Source organism: Poromitra crassiceps, assembly GCF_964638095.1.
Source record: "Poromitra crassiceps genome assembly, chromosome: 1".
NCBI classification, from domain to species: Eukaryota; Metazoa; Chordata; class Actinopteri; order Beryciformes; family Melamphaidae; genus Poromitra; species Poromitra crassiceps.
The window spans coordinates 70,870,799-70,886,075 of NC_139623.1; the positions used below are offsets into that span (position 1 = coordinate 70,870,799).

The 15,277-nt window shown below is 44.0% G+C and overlaps 1 protein-coding gene across 1 annotated transcript in view; it reads left to right on the forward strand.

Annotated features, from left to right (window-relative positions):
- The first annotated feature begins 6,521 nt into the window (after positions 1 to 6,521).
- Positions 6,522 to 15,277, forward strand: part of LOC310786752 (von Willebrand factor A domain-containing protein 7-like) — a 74,768-nt gene continuing 66,012 nt past the window's right edge. Inside the window, exons 1-2 of the mRNA XM_083648028.1 lie at positions 6,522 to 6,546; positions 10,517 to 10,710. Coding sequence (XP_083504154.1) covers positions 10,531 to 10,710 — 180 coding nt within the window. The 5' untranslated portion in view covers positions 6,522 to 6,546; positions 10,517 to 10,530. The remainder of the gene's footprint in view (positions 6,547 to 10,516; positions 10,711 to 15,277) is intronic.

Below are 15,277 nucleotides of genomic sequence, written 5' to 3' on the forward strand. Positions count from 1 at the left end.
TACACAGTAATTACCAATAGTTATAAATGATGTTCATATGTAGTTACATTGTAACAGACCTGTAAAATGGAGTGAGTCTGTTCAACTGTAGTTCATATGTAGTTACATTGTAACAGACCTGTAAAATGGAGTGACTCATTTACAATAAGCTAACAATTAGAATGTAGAAGAATGGCTATTTTGATTATAGTTTCACTGTTACCTCTATATCTACAATACTTTTATTATAATTTTTGTATGGGAATTCTGGACAAAATCATACCCACAACTAAATAAAGTATCAATATTTTCCCCCAAGTCTCTGTGTATAATAACAAAGCTATGAAGTGACAGCAACTACATCTGACTGACATACAGTTATCCTCTTAAACTCCACCATGAAATTTGGAAAGCCCTCGCGGCTGAGGGGTTAAAGCCGCCTGCTTTGCAATCAGAAGTTCAGTGGTTCGAATCCACCACTGGGTTTTAGCAATCTCTGTCCCAGCCGGGAGCTTATTTACAGGTCCAGGTCTGGTACCATGTAACTACATATGAACTACAGTTGAACAGACTCACTCCACTTTACAGGTCCGGTACCATGTAACTACATATGAACTACAGTTGAACAGTCTCACTCCACTTTACAGGTCCGGTACCATGTAACTACATATGAACTACAGTTGAACGGTCTCACTCCACTTTACAGGTCTGTTACAATGTAACTACATATGAACTACAGTTGAACAGACTCACTCCATTTTACAGGTCTGTTACAATGTAACTACATATGAACTACAGTTGAACAGACTCACTCCATTTTACAGGTCTGTTACAATGTAACTACATATGAACTTCATTTATAACTATTGGTAATTACTGTGTAATTACATTTGGTGTTCATGTGTAATTACAAATAGTTCATATGTAACTAGGGTACCTGTAAAATAAAGGGTTACCGACATTTCCAATGTACAATGGTTCAAATCTCCCAAAATTAGTATGGGAGCCTCGGGTGTACGTTGCAGCTGTCTGTGTACACAGTCTGCCACTTGGGCTGCGGCTCTCCCTGCGTTTGCACTTGGGGGCACATAAACAGCACAAATCAAAATGTTTCCAAACTCCCTCAGGAGGAAGAATGGCCTGAGACTCAAGCATAATAGTTCAATGTCTGGGTTGCAAACAGTCTCGCGTGTTGTGTATTGCCTACACCACTTATCATTGATGTAAACACAAAGTCCGCCCCCCCTCGTCTTGCCCGACTCAAAACTCCTGTCAAAACGTGCAAGGGAGAAACCGTCCAGTTCAATGAGAGCGTTAGAAACGTCTGGGTGCAGCCATGTTTCTGTGAAGACCATGGTGCATGACTCACGGTACTCATTGCAGGTTCTGGTGTAGAGTTTTAACTCGTCCATTTTGTTCTTCAGTGAGCGCACGTTAGCCATGCCATCAGCGATGGCAAGGGCGGCCTGTTCTCTCTCCGTCGCAGCCTCTGCTTCACTCCACCACGTCTGCCCCTCCGCTGTCGTCTCCGCGGCTTGTCCTCGTCCTCGGACTGGTTGTCCTGCCATCTGTGTCTCCAGGGTCATTGTAGTTCCTCAGGCAGGTTGGCAAAAAGCTGTACTTTTTCCCCGCTGGAGTTCCGCAGAGACAGAAGTGTTTCTCTGTCGTACATGCGCACTTCCTGGTCTGTGGCAATTGTTTGGCCATGGTCTACTGCGATAAGCAGCAGAAGCAGTCCTATGTAGAGAATTCTCCGAAAACTCGCCATATCGTAATGTTACACAATACAAAAACACTTGAACGAAAACAAGACGTGGTATCGTTGTAACACGATAAAACACAAGTATGCAGCAGCACATGTAGTCCGTGTCGCCGCAGAGCAGCGCCACCGGATGAGTTAAGATGCTTCTTAAGAGCCTTCTTTAGCGATGTGTTAAGAAGGCTGTTAAGAAGGCGTTTGGGAAACACTTCTTTGGAGCCTTCTTAAAGGAGAATTTCGTTTTTTTTTAACCTGGACCCATCTCCTGGCATTAATTATGATTTGGCCACTCACCCAGCGATCTCCGCGGCGTTTTTGGCCGTCCTAGCGTTGTTTTGAGATCAATAGCGTCCAAGTCAGTTGTAAAATGGAGGTGATTTGGGGCCAAGTGTGAGCCTGTCTTTCCTGCATCTAAATAGCTATTTTTATTCCCGTTTTCGCCAAATATGGTCATAATCTGATCCCTCAAGAACCACCAGAGTGATATTTCGCCAAAGGCTGTTTCCTGGAGTCGCACAGGGATCAAATTACCTCAAACGTGATCTCGGTCACCAAGTCTCGTGAAGTCCCGCGATACTTTCCTGCCGACTGGCCAAGTACAGGTAGGACGCTTTGCGGTGGTGGTTTTAGCGTAACCTATGTGGGGTTTGGCGTAACCTATGTGGGATTCGAAATAACGAAGGTTATGCCAAACCCCACATAGGTTACGCTAAAACCACCACCGCAAAGCGTCCTACCTGTACTTGGCCAGTCGGCAGGAAAGTATCGCGGGACTTCACGAGACTTGGTGACCGAGATCACGTTTGAGGTAATTTGATCCCTGTGCGACTCAAGGAAACAGCCTTTGGCGAAATATCACTCTGGTGGTTCTTGAGGGATCAGATTATGACCATATTTGGCGAAAACGGGAATAAAAATAGCTATTTAGATGCAGGAAAGACAGGCTCACACTTGGCCCCAAATCACCTCCATTTTACAACTGACTTGGACGCTATTGATCTCAAAACAACGCTAGGACGGCCAGAAACGCCGCGGAGATTGCTGGGTGAGTGGCCAAATCATAATTAATGCCAAGAGATGGGTCCAGGTTAAAAAAAAACGAAATTCTCCTTTAACTCCTTAAGAAGCTTCTTAACTCCTTAAGAAGCTTCTTTGTTGTGAAACTCAGCCAATGCCTTCCTTGTTTATATCTTGATGACAATGCATTTTTCAAATGCATTTTTCAAATCAGATGCAATTGATTTGAAAGCGGTTCATCAACCCAAAATGTTGGCCTAGGCCACAGAAGACCATGCACATCAACTGAAATGAAAACTCACACCACAACTGTTCACAGCACATCGTTACTTTGTTATATAAATGAATATTATCAGCTTCAAAATATGTTTGGTGTAGGCTCCTACAAGTAGCAGGCAGCGAAAGCTGGCAAAGCCGTTTGTCCGTGTCATTTCACATAGCGTAGTGCATGATCAAAAAAATAAGTGGCTTAACATAGACATACAATGAATAGTGTGCAGTAATAATAATAATAACTTTAATTTATATAGCGCCTTTCATAAAACCCAAGCTCGCTTCACAAGAGTGGGATAGAGATAGGGGAGAGAGGGGGAGGAAAACAAACAAAACAAACAACAGGGACGGTTGAACTAAACTGAACTAACTAATGTGGAAAGGCCATGGAAAAGAGGTGTGTCTTGAGGTGTGTTTTGAAACTGTTCAGGGTCGGGCCGCCTGTTCCTAGTCTACCACAAGCTCATTGCTGAGCTTCAGGTGATTGTCGTTGTATTGCACCATGTAATGAAGCTCTCTATCAGTGCTCTGTACTAATCTGTAAAAATAGTCTCTGAGTGAAGACACCATGTTTCTCACTGCCTGGAAATTATTCACTGGAATCATACATGTCAATATACTGTAGAGAGATAACTTCAATTTCACACCAAAAATACACTTAATACCTTTTAATAAATTAATTCAAAGTCTTCACTACATATTTTATGAGTCTGGACAGACATGAATGTTACTGCAACTTGTCTTGTTGGCAGAGGCACAGTGGCGTTGGAAGTACTTTTAGGTAGGGGGTGCTGTCACCGATTCAACATTGTGGGGGACGGCTGACGGCGCCCGCAGGGCGCCAAAAAATTTGGCCACTTTGTCGCCAGATTAGAGGAATATTAATATTAAGATTAGACTGTTGTGTCATTATTCAGTCACCTTTTCTCACTCACCTCCATGTCACCACTTGCTCCCACTGCTGTGTTGGAATCCTCATTCTCCCTCCCACCCTTTTTGGACTTTTAGCCATATTTAGAGGAATATTTAATTTTAAATTAACATTAGGATTATACTGTTGTGATGTCATTATTCAGTGTCTTCTCCTCTTCTCTGCAGCATTACTCAATTTACCCTCAGGACTCAGGGACAGTGATAGCCTACCTGCTATTCCTCCGATATATCCAGGGCCGGATTAATAGTACCATGGGCCCCCGGTGCTATTCATTTTCTAAGCTATTCATTTAGCCTTTTAAGGTAGTCATAAAGATTATATCTTCCAGACTGAAATGTTATAACAGAAGTGGAGTATTGGCCAGAATTACATGAACATTTGGACACTTATTCAGCGGGTATTTTGCATGTTGCGTTCAGGTGCACTGTAAAAAAAAAAAAAAAAAAAAAAAAAATTTTTTTTTTTTTACATCTCTTGCCACCAGGGGGTGCTGCAGCGCCCACCGCACCGTGCTTCCAACGCCGTTGCAGAGGCATACAACCACGAGAAGGTTCTTTTTATTTTGGCGCTGTAGGAGGTGCGTCAGGCAGAAATGTGACACACCCCAGAGGAAGGGACCACATGTAGGCCAATTGTAATTCCCAGAAATTCAATTCAAAAAAGTTTAAGTTTTGAACTATCTATACCACATAAAATGCAGCCATTTTAGAATCAGTAAATAAGTGTATCTTGTTAAATAAAAGTCCTTGTTTTCCAGTCCCCCCTTACCCCCTTACCACCCCTTGCCTAGGTGTGGAAAACTTCTCCAACTTTGAGGGCCGTTATCTCTGAATGTTGCTTTTAGGAGTGTGAACATTCAAATAAGCATATCTCCCTTTATTCTTTTTCAGATTACAATGTGTGACACATCATTTGAAAGTTTACAATCTGCATTTTCATAATCTGTAAAAAACTGAAAAATTATATAACTGGTGTCTGCTATTAACTGAGCAGAATTGTTGCCCGGTGAGCACCCTTGAGCATTTTCAGATATTAACCCCTTAATTGCCAAAATTCCCCAAAAATAGGCATTTATGGGATTTCATGCAAAATACTCAAATCAAATGCATCTAATTTGTTTTCTCCAATGTCTATTCATGAAGGAGGTCATGTACAGTCTCAGTGTAGTGACTGAGAGCAGGTCTGAGAGCAGGTCACGTGGAGGCTGGGTTTACCCAGGCTAATCCCAATATGGCATGGGCTGGTGCTTCACAATTTGTGAAGGCTTGGCCAGTGTTGACTTGATGTCCACTATTGCCCTTTGCTTGTGGGGCGATTCAAGAATGTGTGGTGTATCCACACATCTGTGTCATCAGAAACCTGTATGTCAGCCAAAAATATACAGTACACAAACAAACCAGTATCACAGTTTTGAATAAGTTCCCATAGAGAACACAGTGGCCATTCCTTTGTGCTGTCGAAAAAAAACTTCGATATTTAAGAAATGAATTATTTCTGAATATTTTGATTGGTGCATGATTCTCCACTAGAACACTTCTCTCCCAGGTCTGTGTGGGTATAAAGATTTGATTTAATGGTTACTATCTTTAAAAGTTTTGACAGATTATGATAATCCACTTATTGGCAATATATTTAAGCAATATAGCATGAGAGCCAGTGTGTTGTGCCAAATATATCCCCCTGATCAGCTGTTATCCCACGAGGCCGCAGGCCGAGTGGGATAACTGCTGAGCAGGGGGATATATGCCACAACACACGCAGCTCGAGTGCTATATTGCTTTTATAAAACGGTTTCCAAGTATGATAATATAATAATAATAATAATACTATAAGTTCGACTCCGACTGGCATGTCATTCTGATAGAGTCAGTTGAAACACTACTGTAAGGCGGGACCGCAAGAACGTGCGGGTGATTTGATTGGATCGTTCTGGAGACTGAAGTTGACATTGGCCAATCCTGGCGCTTGCTGAGAAGCTGAGAGCTTTCTGGAAACCCCGACAGGCAGCTCGAGCGCAGCGCTGCATTCTCAGCGATTGCTGAGAAGCTGAGTGCTTTCTGCAAAGCCCGACACCAACTAACGTTACGGGGTTAAATGCGGGGTTAAATGCGGGGTTAACAGCCTTTCTTTTGCAAAGAAGACATTAGCCCGCATCTATTCTTGTACAAAACATAATTTTCTGCGAAGTATTAGTAAAGTTATAAGCGAAGATCGATTCACAAGGATCTGACAGCTGTCTCTGCCATTTGTTTTTTTTGAGGTAACCAAAGGCTTTTAGTAAGAGAGTTGCCATGGCAACCAATAACCCATGGCCATGGGTTATTGGACTCGGTTACTGGATTTATACAATGGCTGTGAACCAATCAGATTGCTTGATTTGAGAGAGCCGTTTTATAAATATATATAATTGGTAATGTGTTGAAGATTGTGAGTTTAGTGTTATCATCATACCAAGGCAACAGGTCCAACTAGTCCAGCAGATGACCCCGCCCCTGGTGCCCCAGCCCTGGAGTGTTGGTACAACAGGTGCTGCAGCCCACAGAAATACCAATTCATGGCCAGGCTTCAAGGACCTACAGGTCAGGTAAGGTAAAGCATACTTGATAATTATTAGTAATTAATAGTTTTTTTTAAATAATACCAGCCACACGCTGTCATGGCTCGTATTTTCACCTTGTAATTGAGAGAGAGAGTGTGTGTGTGTGTGTGTGTGTGTGTGTGTTATCAAGGCTAAATGTGGTCAGAGACACCTATTGTAGTGGGAATGAGCACAGAAGGTGTTTGTTTATATGTCTGTCTGTCTGTGGACAGATATTGTCAACACGATAGCGTCACAGCCGTACAAGATGCAGTCACAAAACCTGACAGGTGTTTTGAGATAGACACAATAGACACAATAGAACAGTCACATCTCTTGCTGCGGAAGAGAGATCCCTATTTATTTTCTCCATAGACAAAAAAACAAACAAAACAAAAAAACGAATAATTTTCCCATTTGTTATTTTTTGTTTTTTGTTTTTGCTCCAAGTGAAATGTTTTATGGTCACTCACTATTCAGTAGGTCACTCACGGGTTGGCTTGGTTCCAGCCTTAAAACTCATTATATAAGGATTTTTCTAAATGTCTACTATGGAGAATGTAATGTGTTGTCTAGTAACTACTAGACTAGTTAATACCAGCCGCGACAGCAGTGCTGGTATTGTTTTCACCTCATGAACAGACACACTGTGTGCGTGTGTTTATACGGTACTAGTGCAATGCCCGTTCCCCCCATGCACCACCCCGTGGGCACTCCCCCCCCCCCCCCCCCACACTGCATTCAGTCAGGTCCCCCTAAGTGCACTCCCCAAGTTCGAAGTCAATCTGACGGTTCTCGAGATACGCGAAGGACAGACATACAGAAGTCGATCGGACGGACAGTCCTCGAGATACGTGAAAGCTGTGATCTTATTGGTTGAATTGCACAAGGTTTCCCACTGCAATTTCTCGGGTTCCCAGCAACGCACCCGCCAAGTTTGAAGTTGATCGGACAAATGGTTCTCGAGATAAACCGCTTTTTGTGTTGCCAGTAGGTGGCACTATGACTATGCATAAGTCCAAATTGCATGAAATGCGGCACCGCACTCCGCAAGTTTGAAGTCAATCGAACGAATGTTTCTCGAGATAAACTGCCTTTTGTGTTGCCAGTAGGTGACGCTATATCAAATTACAAGAAATTCAGCACTGCACTACGTTGAGTTCCCAGCAGCACACTCCCCAAGTTTGAAGTCAATCGGATGAACGGTTCTCAAGATAAACAACTTTTTGTGTTGGCAGTAGGTGGCGCTGTGCCAAATTGCACAAAACTCGGCACTGCTCTATGTAGGGTTCCCAGCAGCGCACTCCCCAAGTTGGAAGTCGATCAAATGAATGGCTATCGAGATAAATGAAGTCAATCGGACAAATTTTCTTGAGATAAAATTGTTTGTCATTGCTATGTCAAATTGCATGAAATTCAGCACTGCACTATGTTGAGTTCCCAGCAGCAAACTCCCCAAGTTTGAAGTCAATCGGATGAATGGTTCTCAAGATAAACAGTAGGTGGCGCTATGCCGAATTCAGCTCCCTGCACTCCGTTGGGTCCCCCTAAGTGTACTCCCCAAGTTTGAAGTCGATCAGATAAACAAAAGAGAAACAACTTTGTGTTGGCAGTAGGTGGCGCTGTGCTGAATTGCACAAAATTCGGCACTGCTCTATGTAGGGTTCCCAGCAGCGCACTCCCCAAGTTGGAAGTCAATCAAATGAATGGCTATCGAGATAAATGAAGTGAATCGGACGAATGTTTCTCGAGATAAACTGTTTTTTGTGTTGCCAGTAGGTGGCGCTGTGCCAAATTGCGCCAAATTCGGCACTGCACTGTGTCGAGTTCTCATCAGCGCACTCCCCAAATTTGAAGTCGAACGGTTCTTGAGATAAACCACATTTTCTGTTGCCAGTAGGTGGCGCTATGCCCAATTGCACGAAAATATGGCACTGCACTGCACAATAGGGCACACTCCCAAAGTTTGAAGTCGATCCGATCATCTGGGTGATTAACCATAGTCACCCTGATGAAGGCCTGTGTGCCGCAACGCGTTGGTGCGTTTTTAACTTTTGCTCAACTACATCAACTTACTATTATTACTAACTAATTGATTGGGGGCTGTTAGACAGCATTTGCGACACTAAGCTATACTATCACTATTAATCAACAACTACAGTATTAGTAAAACTAGATCAGCTGACACTGAACCCCATAGAGACACTGCATGAAATAGGCCATGCCCATCACGGGGGAAAAGCTCTGTTCATTTCCACACACCAGTGTAATTTTCCTTGAATTAAACATAGCTAAAAGCTGCTGTGTGGTGGGCTGCGCAGACAACAAATGTAAAAAATCGCCAGTTAAAGTTTTTTTGTACTCCTGAGCAAAACAAGGAAGCCATTGGGAATTGGCGAGAAGAAAAATGTGGATCTAGCTGTCAAGGAAGTAAATTGGAGTGTTCATCTTCCGTATATACGATCTTTTTGTGCAACACGCAACCATGCACGTGACATAGGAGTACGCCAGGATTGGAGGGGGACTTTCTGTTTTCCCTCGTCTTGGGCATGGCTTCTGAATGATGACGCGTTACGCAGTGTCTCTATGCTGAGTTCCAGAGCAGTGATGTCACCAGTGCCTGGTTGCATGCTGACATTCACTCTATTAAACTAAGCTTTCCTTCACCTACTAAATTATGCTCTGACAAGAAAACTAATGGGTCTATTAGAATCTACAACTTTAAAAACCTATGTATAGACCCAAAGTGTGTTTCTATTGTTTTTAGATCATGAGATATCACAGCTAGTTTTATGGTAGCCATCTTGAAAGCCATCTTTGCTATAGCATTTCACATGGTAGTTATGACAAAAACAACAATAAACAAATGTGAGACCCATAAAACATTTTATGTTACCAAACATAGGTTACATGCTCTTATAGTACATATTGGTACAACACCTGGAAAGCCATTTTGAAAAATGGCAGCCATCTTGAATTTTTGAGTGGCCAGCGAGTGACTTTCAAAAGAGTGGACCTTGAGTATTTGTGCCAAATGTCATGCTCGTATCACAAAGTGAACGATTCTTCTGAAATATGCAATTATCTGCTGCACTGAGAGACTGCTTTGTTTGTTTGCTCTTCAACCTGCAAAATAAATCATAATTTGCATTATACTAAGACCTTGATTGGACAGTGGAATCTTTTTCTTGCTGGAGTTGACTTTTTTTTACTGTTATTGTACAAAAGGAAGACACTAGTGTCTTTTGCTGCTGGCTTTCAGACTTTTTGGTGCCAAATTACCTCCGTTAAAGCCCTGCAGGAGTTGGGACTGATCTTACAGGCAAAGTTAAGCATCCCATCAATGACTGATACAGATAATGATAGAGAAAATTTACATCACATTAGCCTTTATTTGGACAATCACTAGTTATTAATATATTCATATACATTTCCATTTTAGTTACATATAGTTATGACACAGACATACTTCATATTTAGATGACCTGTGTACATACACAGATAGACATCATATTTGGATAACCTGTGTACATACACAGACAGACGTATTTAGATAACTTGTACCTTACATTTGCAGCTCCTCTCTATCTCACACTGTGCCCTGTCACCGTGGCACGGAGCCCTCTACAGGGCCAGAATAACAGATAGGTTGAGTCTACAGAGTGGCCTTCAAGTGTGCGTCAAGACATGTCATCTGATGTGTGTCCTATAAGTATCTTTGACTTTCTGTTCAATGTATGTAAGCCTGTGTATCCATCCGTGAATATACAAGAGTGCATCTCTTGGCCAAGATCTATGTCAAATACATCATATCAGACGACTTCTTCTGACTCCTGGCTCCATCATTTCATTTCAACTGGTTTCCTTCAAGTGGTTCACTGTTTACCTTTTGGCTGTGAAATTTCATTCTCTATCAGATACTGATGCGCCTTTGTGGGGAAAACTAAAGGAATGTGTTTCCATCTCTCTCTGACAGTTTGAAGATTGGTGATGCCTTCAGGTTTGGCTGCACTGTGTCTCTTGCTCCTGCAGACTGGAGCTCTGGGATTTGGGATCTTGCCAGGAGACTCCCTGAATCACCTGGAGATCACTGAGAAGGCCATCTTAAATGCCACTGTCCAGGTGTGCCGTACGCTGGCTCAGGCTGAGGGGACAGACTTCACTCTCCCTGTAAGAATTACTTTCAATCATTCCATACACATTGGGCCCTATCTTCCCAAAAGCGGTAATTTAGCGTTTGCGCTCATTTAACGCCGTGCACAATGCAAATTGGGGGCGGGCACAAATAATTGTACTGGGCATAGGCGTGCCACATGCGAAAGCAGGCGTTTCAGCGATAAAATGTGGGGATAGATGAAAACCATGAAAACCACCTCTTATTAGGCGCAAAAACACTGGCTGCGCTTGATCGTGCACCACAATCTCCGCACTGCGCAGCGCAGAAACGTCATTACGCACGGACGTTCCACACCAGGACATCAAATTCTGCTGCTAAAATTGGGTAACCAGCAGATTATTTGGTGAGGCAATCAACTATAATTCACTGAGAAACTTTGATCACATCGCAAGGAGGGGTTATGGTAAATGAATTGAGAAAACTTGTACATTGTAGCCTACTTGCAACAGGCTATTCACCTTCACCTGCTATAACCCGGAGGGTCGTTGGCATCACAGCCGATCTGGAACAAGCCTCGGCATGAGTAGTTTTAATTGAGTCCACTGTAAATCCTCCAATCTTTTCTTTTGTCTCCGCCGTTTACCCGCTGCAAACACGTTTCTATTGTCCCACCCCAGTCAACAAAATAACCAGAATTGCATCAAAACTCTGATGTTTTTGTTAAGATATGAGCTGCAAAGCAGCATAAAAAAGTAATTCCCCTGTCCTGCTGTGTGTCACATTTCATAACATTTTTAACAGGTATATGATGTGATGTCGTTAGGGATAATATATACAGTCAATGGGCCTACACCTATCCAAATTACGCATGGGGAGAAGCAGGGCCGATTTTACACTTCATGGGCCCTGGGGCTATTAATCTCTGCAGGGCCCCCCCGGGTGCCGCCGCAAAAAAATTTAGTGTTTTTTTTTAACCTTTTTTAGCCGTATTTAAAGGAATATCTCATTTTAAATCAACATTAGGATTATACTGTTGTGATGTCATTATTCAGTATCTTCTCCTTTTCTCACTAACTTTCATGTCACCACCTGCTCTCCTGTCAGCATTCTAACTTACAAACACAAACTGTAGGTTTAGCCATCATGTTCTTTCATAAACAGCCTGATTGGAAAGAAAACATTGCCACTGAGATGTCACAACAAGCACTTTTATTATTATTATTTAGTATTTATTATTGCTGTTATCATTACAGTGCACACACACATGGTTATTCAATTATTGCACAAATCAATCAAGCAGTATTCAAGTCTGTTCGGCCCCTTGATGTCCCGGACACCGCCCAAATGATTTGGCACGCCTCTAATCTGCGCCCGTTGTGATAAATTATGCTCCCCCGCGAGTATGGCATCCTCACGAGATTTTGGGGCTGTTTTAACTTAAAAACAGGGAGATCACGTCTACCCAAACAATTATATAATTTTTAAAGAGTTATGTTTCTGTATAAATCATTACAATTATGCTCCCGTGAGGTGGGGATGCTTTTTTTGCTGCTGGGCGGGGGTGCAAAACTCGGCATACCACCTGGACAAATGTGCAAGGCGGACTGTTATCTTGCCTGCGTGAAGGCACGCTCAAACAGGTGCGCAATCACTAATAGGGGATATCGCCTGTATGAAGATAGGGCCCATTATCTCTTCCAAACACATAACACACACACACAGTATGCGGCTGGTAGCACCACGTTCTAATGTTGATGTTTGTATTTTTTTTACTTTCCTTTCTTTTCCTGTGTCTGAGCCTGTTTGTTTACTGTTCTATAAAAAACTGAAAATAAAATATTGAAAAAAGAAAGAATGACCTTCAATCAAGTTAGGCCGTGAGCCAGGCCCCCAAATTTGGGCCACGGGTACCATCTTGGGGGACTAACTTTCATAGTGATTTTTAGCAAGGTACAGCCCTACTGTTAGAGAAAATGTGATAGCAATGCAGCAGTTGCCTCCAAATGTGTGCTATCACCCATTTTATAACACTACATGGAATATTCTTCAGGCGTCCTGCCTGAAATGACATCCCCAAATTAATCTTGATAGCTCCTGAACCATAAGGCCTATATGCATGTTTCTGGTCTTCTCTAGGTAACAAGCTAAGCAATATGAATCCAGTGTAAGTCAACCTACATCTATTACCATTCCAGAGTAAATGGAGATGCAATGAAGGAAAAACTTATATTTTTATCCTCGCCTGGTACATAATCTATTTTAAAAGGCAATATCACCATTAACCAAGATTCCATGGATAATGCAACTGAATGTGTTCTCCTACTCCTTGACTACAAATGTAATTGTAATTGACAATTCTGGGGAACCAGCAACTACTGTGAAAGAGCAGTTGGCAGCCAGGAAAGTCTGGAGGACAACCGGGAAAGACCGGTGGACGGCGGGAGAGACCGTACCAGGAGTGGGCGGTTAGTCACCCTACCCACTAGCTTCCCATGAGGAAGCACCTCCACTGACTACGAAACGAAATAAGAGAAAACATCCCGAAGGCCCTCCGAGAGGCGGGGTGGATGGTGGGCCTACTGTGACGGATCAAACGGTAACAAACGGAATGGACAACAACAATGAGAAGGTTCTCCGGAAGTGTACATGCGGGTGGCAGAAGGTGACTTCGCTCAGAGACCTGCGGATCCATCAAGGGAGAATGAAGTGTGGGAGGACTCCCGACCAGCACGACCGCACTGCTTCGGCAGGTCAGACGGAAGGGACCCAAAGCCAGGTGACAAACCACAGTGCAGCGGGACCCAGCAGTGCTGAGAGGGCAATCTCAGCGGATGTAGGAGAGGAGATGGAGGCAGCCCCTGAGAGCGATGCTCACGCTGTCCCCTCGAGAGTCGCACAGCCAGAGAGCCAATGCAAACATCCAGAAAGGCGCAGTAAGATCAAGTGGCCAAAGGCGAAAAGCCAAGAGGAATGGCGCAGGCTTGACGAATACCTGAAAGAAGTGCTGGAGCATTCTTTGCGAGGGACGGTTGAGCGCAAACTAACCTCGCTGAGCAACATCATCTATGAGGAGTGCAAGGAGAGGTTTGGAGAGTGCACGATCAAGCGAGCCACAGCCCAGAGGCAGAAAGGACGGAGGGAGAAATACATTGAGGAGCTCATATCCAACAGGCGCCAGCTGCGAAAGAGGTGGAGGAAAGTAGCCCCAGAGGAAAAAGAAGGTCTCAAGTTATTATGGGATGATCTCAAGCAGAGACTTGCCAAGCTGCGCCGGGCAGAACGAATCAGGAGGTGGCGGAAACGGAAGGAGAAGGAAAGAAAAGACTTCTTCAAAGACCCTTTCAGGTAGGCCCGTCAGCTGCTGGACGAAAAGCGAAGTGGCAAGCTGGCCATCTCAAAAGAGGATCTGGAACAGCACGGGCCAGTACACAGATGCAGCCAAAGACACACCACTCAGCTCACCAGGTCATGTGCCACGTCCAAGGACCCCTTTCGACACCTCCCCACCCAGGCTGACGTCCTCAAAAGGGCCAGATCAGCCTCAGCACCAGGACCGAATGGGCTTCCTTACAAGTTGTATAAGAACTGTCCACAAGTAACAAAGATCTTGTGGAAGCTCATGGGCATTGTGTGGAAGAACCAATCCATTCCAGTGGAGTGGCAAGAGGCAGTTGGAATTTTCATCCCTAAGGAGCAAAATTCCACCAACATCAGCCAGTTCAGGACAATTGCCTTGCTGAATGTGGAAGGAAAAGTCTTTTTCTCGGTCTTGGCAAGAAGGATGACCAGCTTCCTCAACAACAACTGCTACATTGACACAAGTTGTCAAAAAGCTGGGCTGCCAGGCTTTCCGGGGTGCATCGAGCATGCATCCATGATCTGGGAGCAGATACAGCACGCCAAAAGAGAGAGGAGCAACCTTCACATGGTATGGCTTGACCTCGCAAACGCCTATGGCTCAGTAACACACAAGCTGGTTGAGTTCGCTTTGAAATTCTTCCACATTCCTGCGTGCGGCAGTAACATCATAGCCAAGTACTTCAACAACCTGCAGATGTGTTTCTCCGTTGATGACTACATGACGGGATGGCAGCAGTTAGAAGTCGGAATCGCCATGGGCTGCTCCATATCTCCGATTCTCTTTGTGGCGGCGTTCAATGTCATCCTCATCAGAGCGAGGCAAATGGCCAGAGGCCTGAAATCACCATCAGGAGGAAGACTCCCCGCTCGGAGAGGGTACATGGATGATGTGACAAGCATCCTACAAACCGCCCCATGTACAGTACGACTCCTCAAGCGCATCAACGAGCTGACATGCTGGGCAAGGATGAAGATCAAGTCCTCTAAGTCCAGGAGCCTTTCAATCAGGAAAGGCGTGAGGGACGACAGGACGGTTTTCACAGCAGGAGGAGAGAAGATACCGCTGCTGATAGAGCAACCCATCCGAAGCCTCGGGAGGGAATACACATCAGAGCTCATGGGGATGTCGGTACAGAAACAGCTGAGAGAAGGGCTCGCAAAGATCGACAACAGCCAACTTCCTGGGAAACTGAAGGTGTGGTGCTACTAATTCACACTTTTCCAGCGTGTGATGTGGCCGCTGAAAGTGAGCAAAATTCC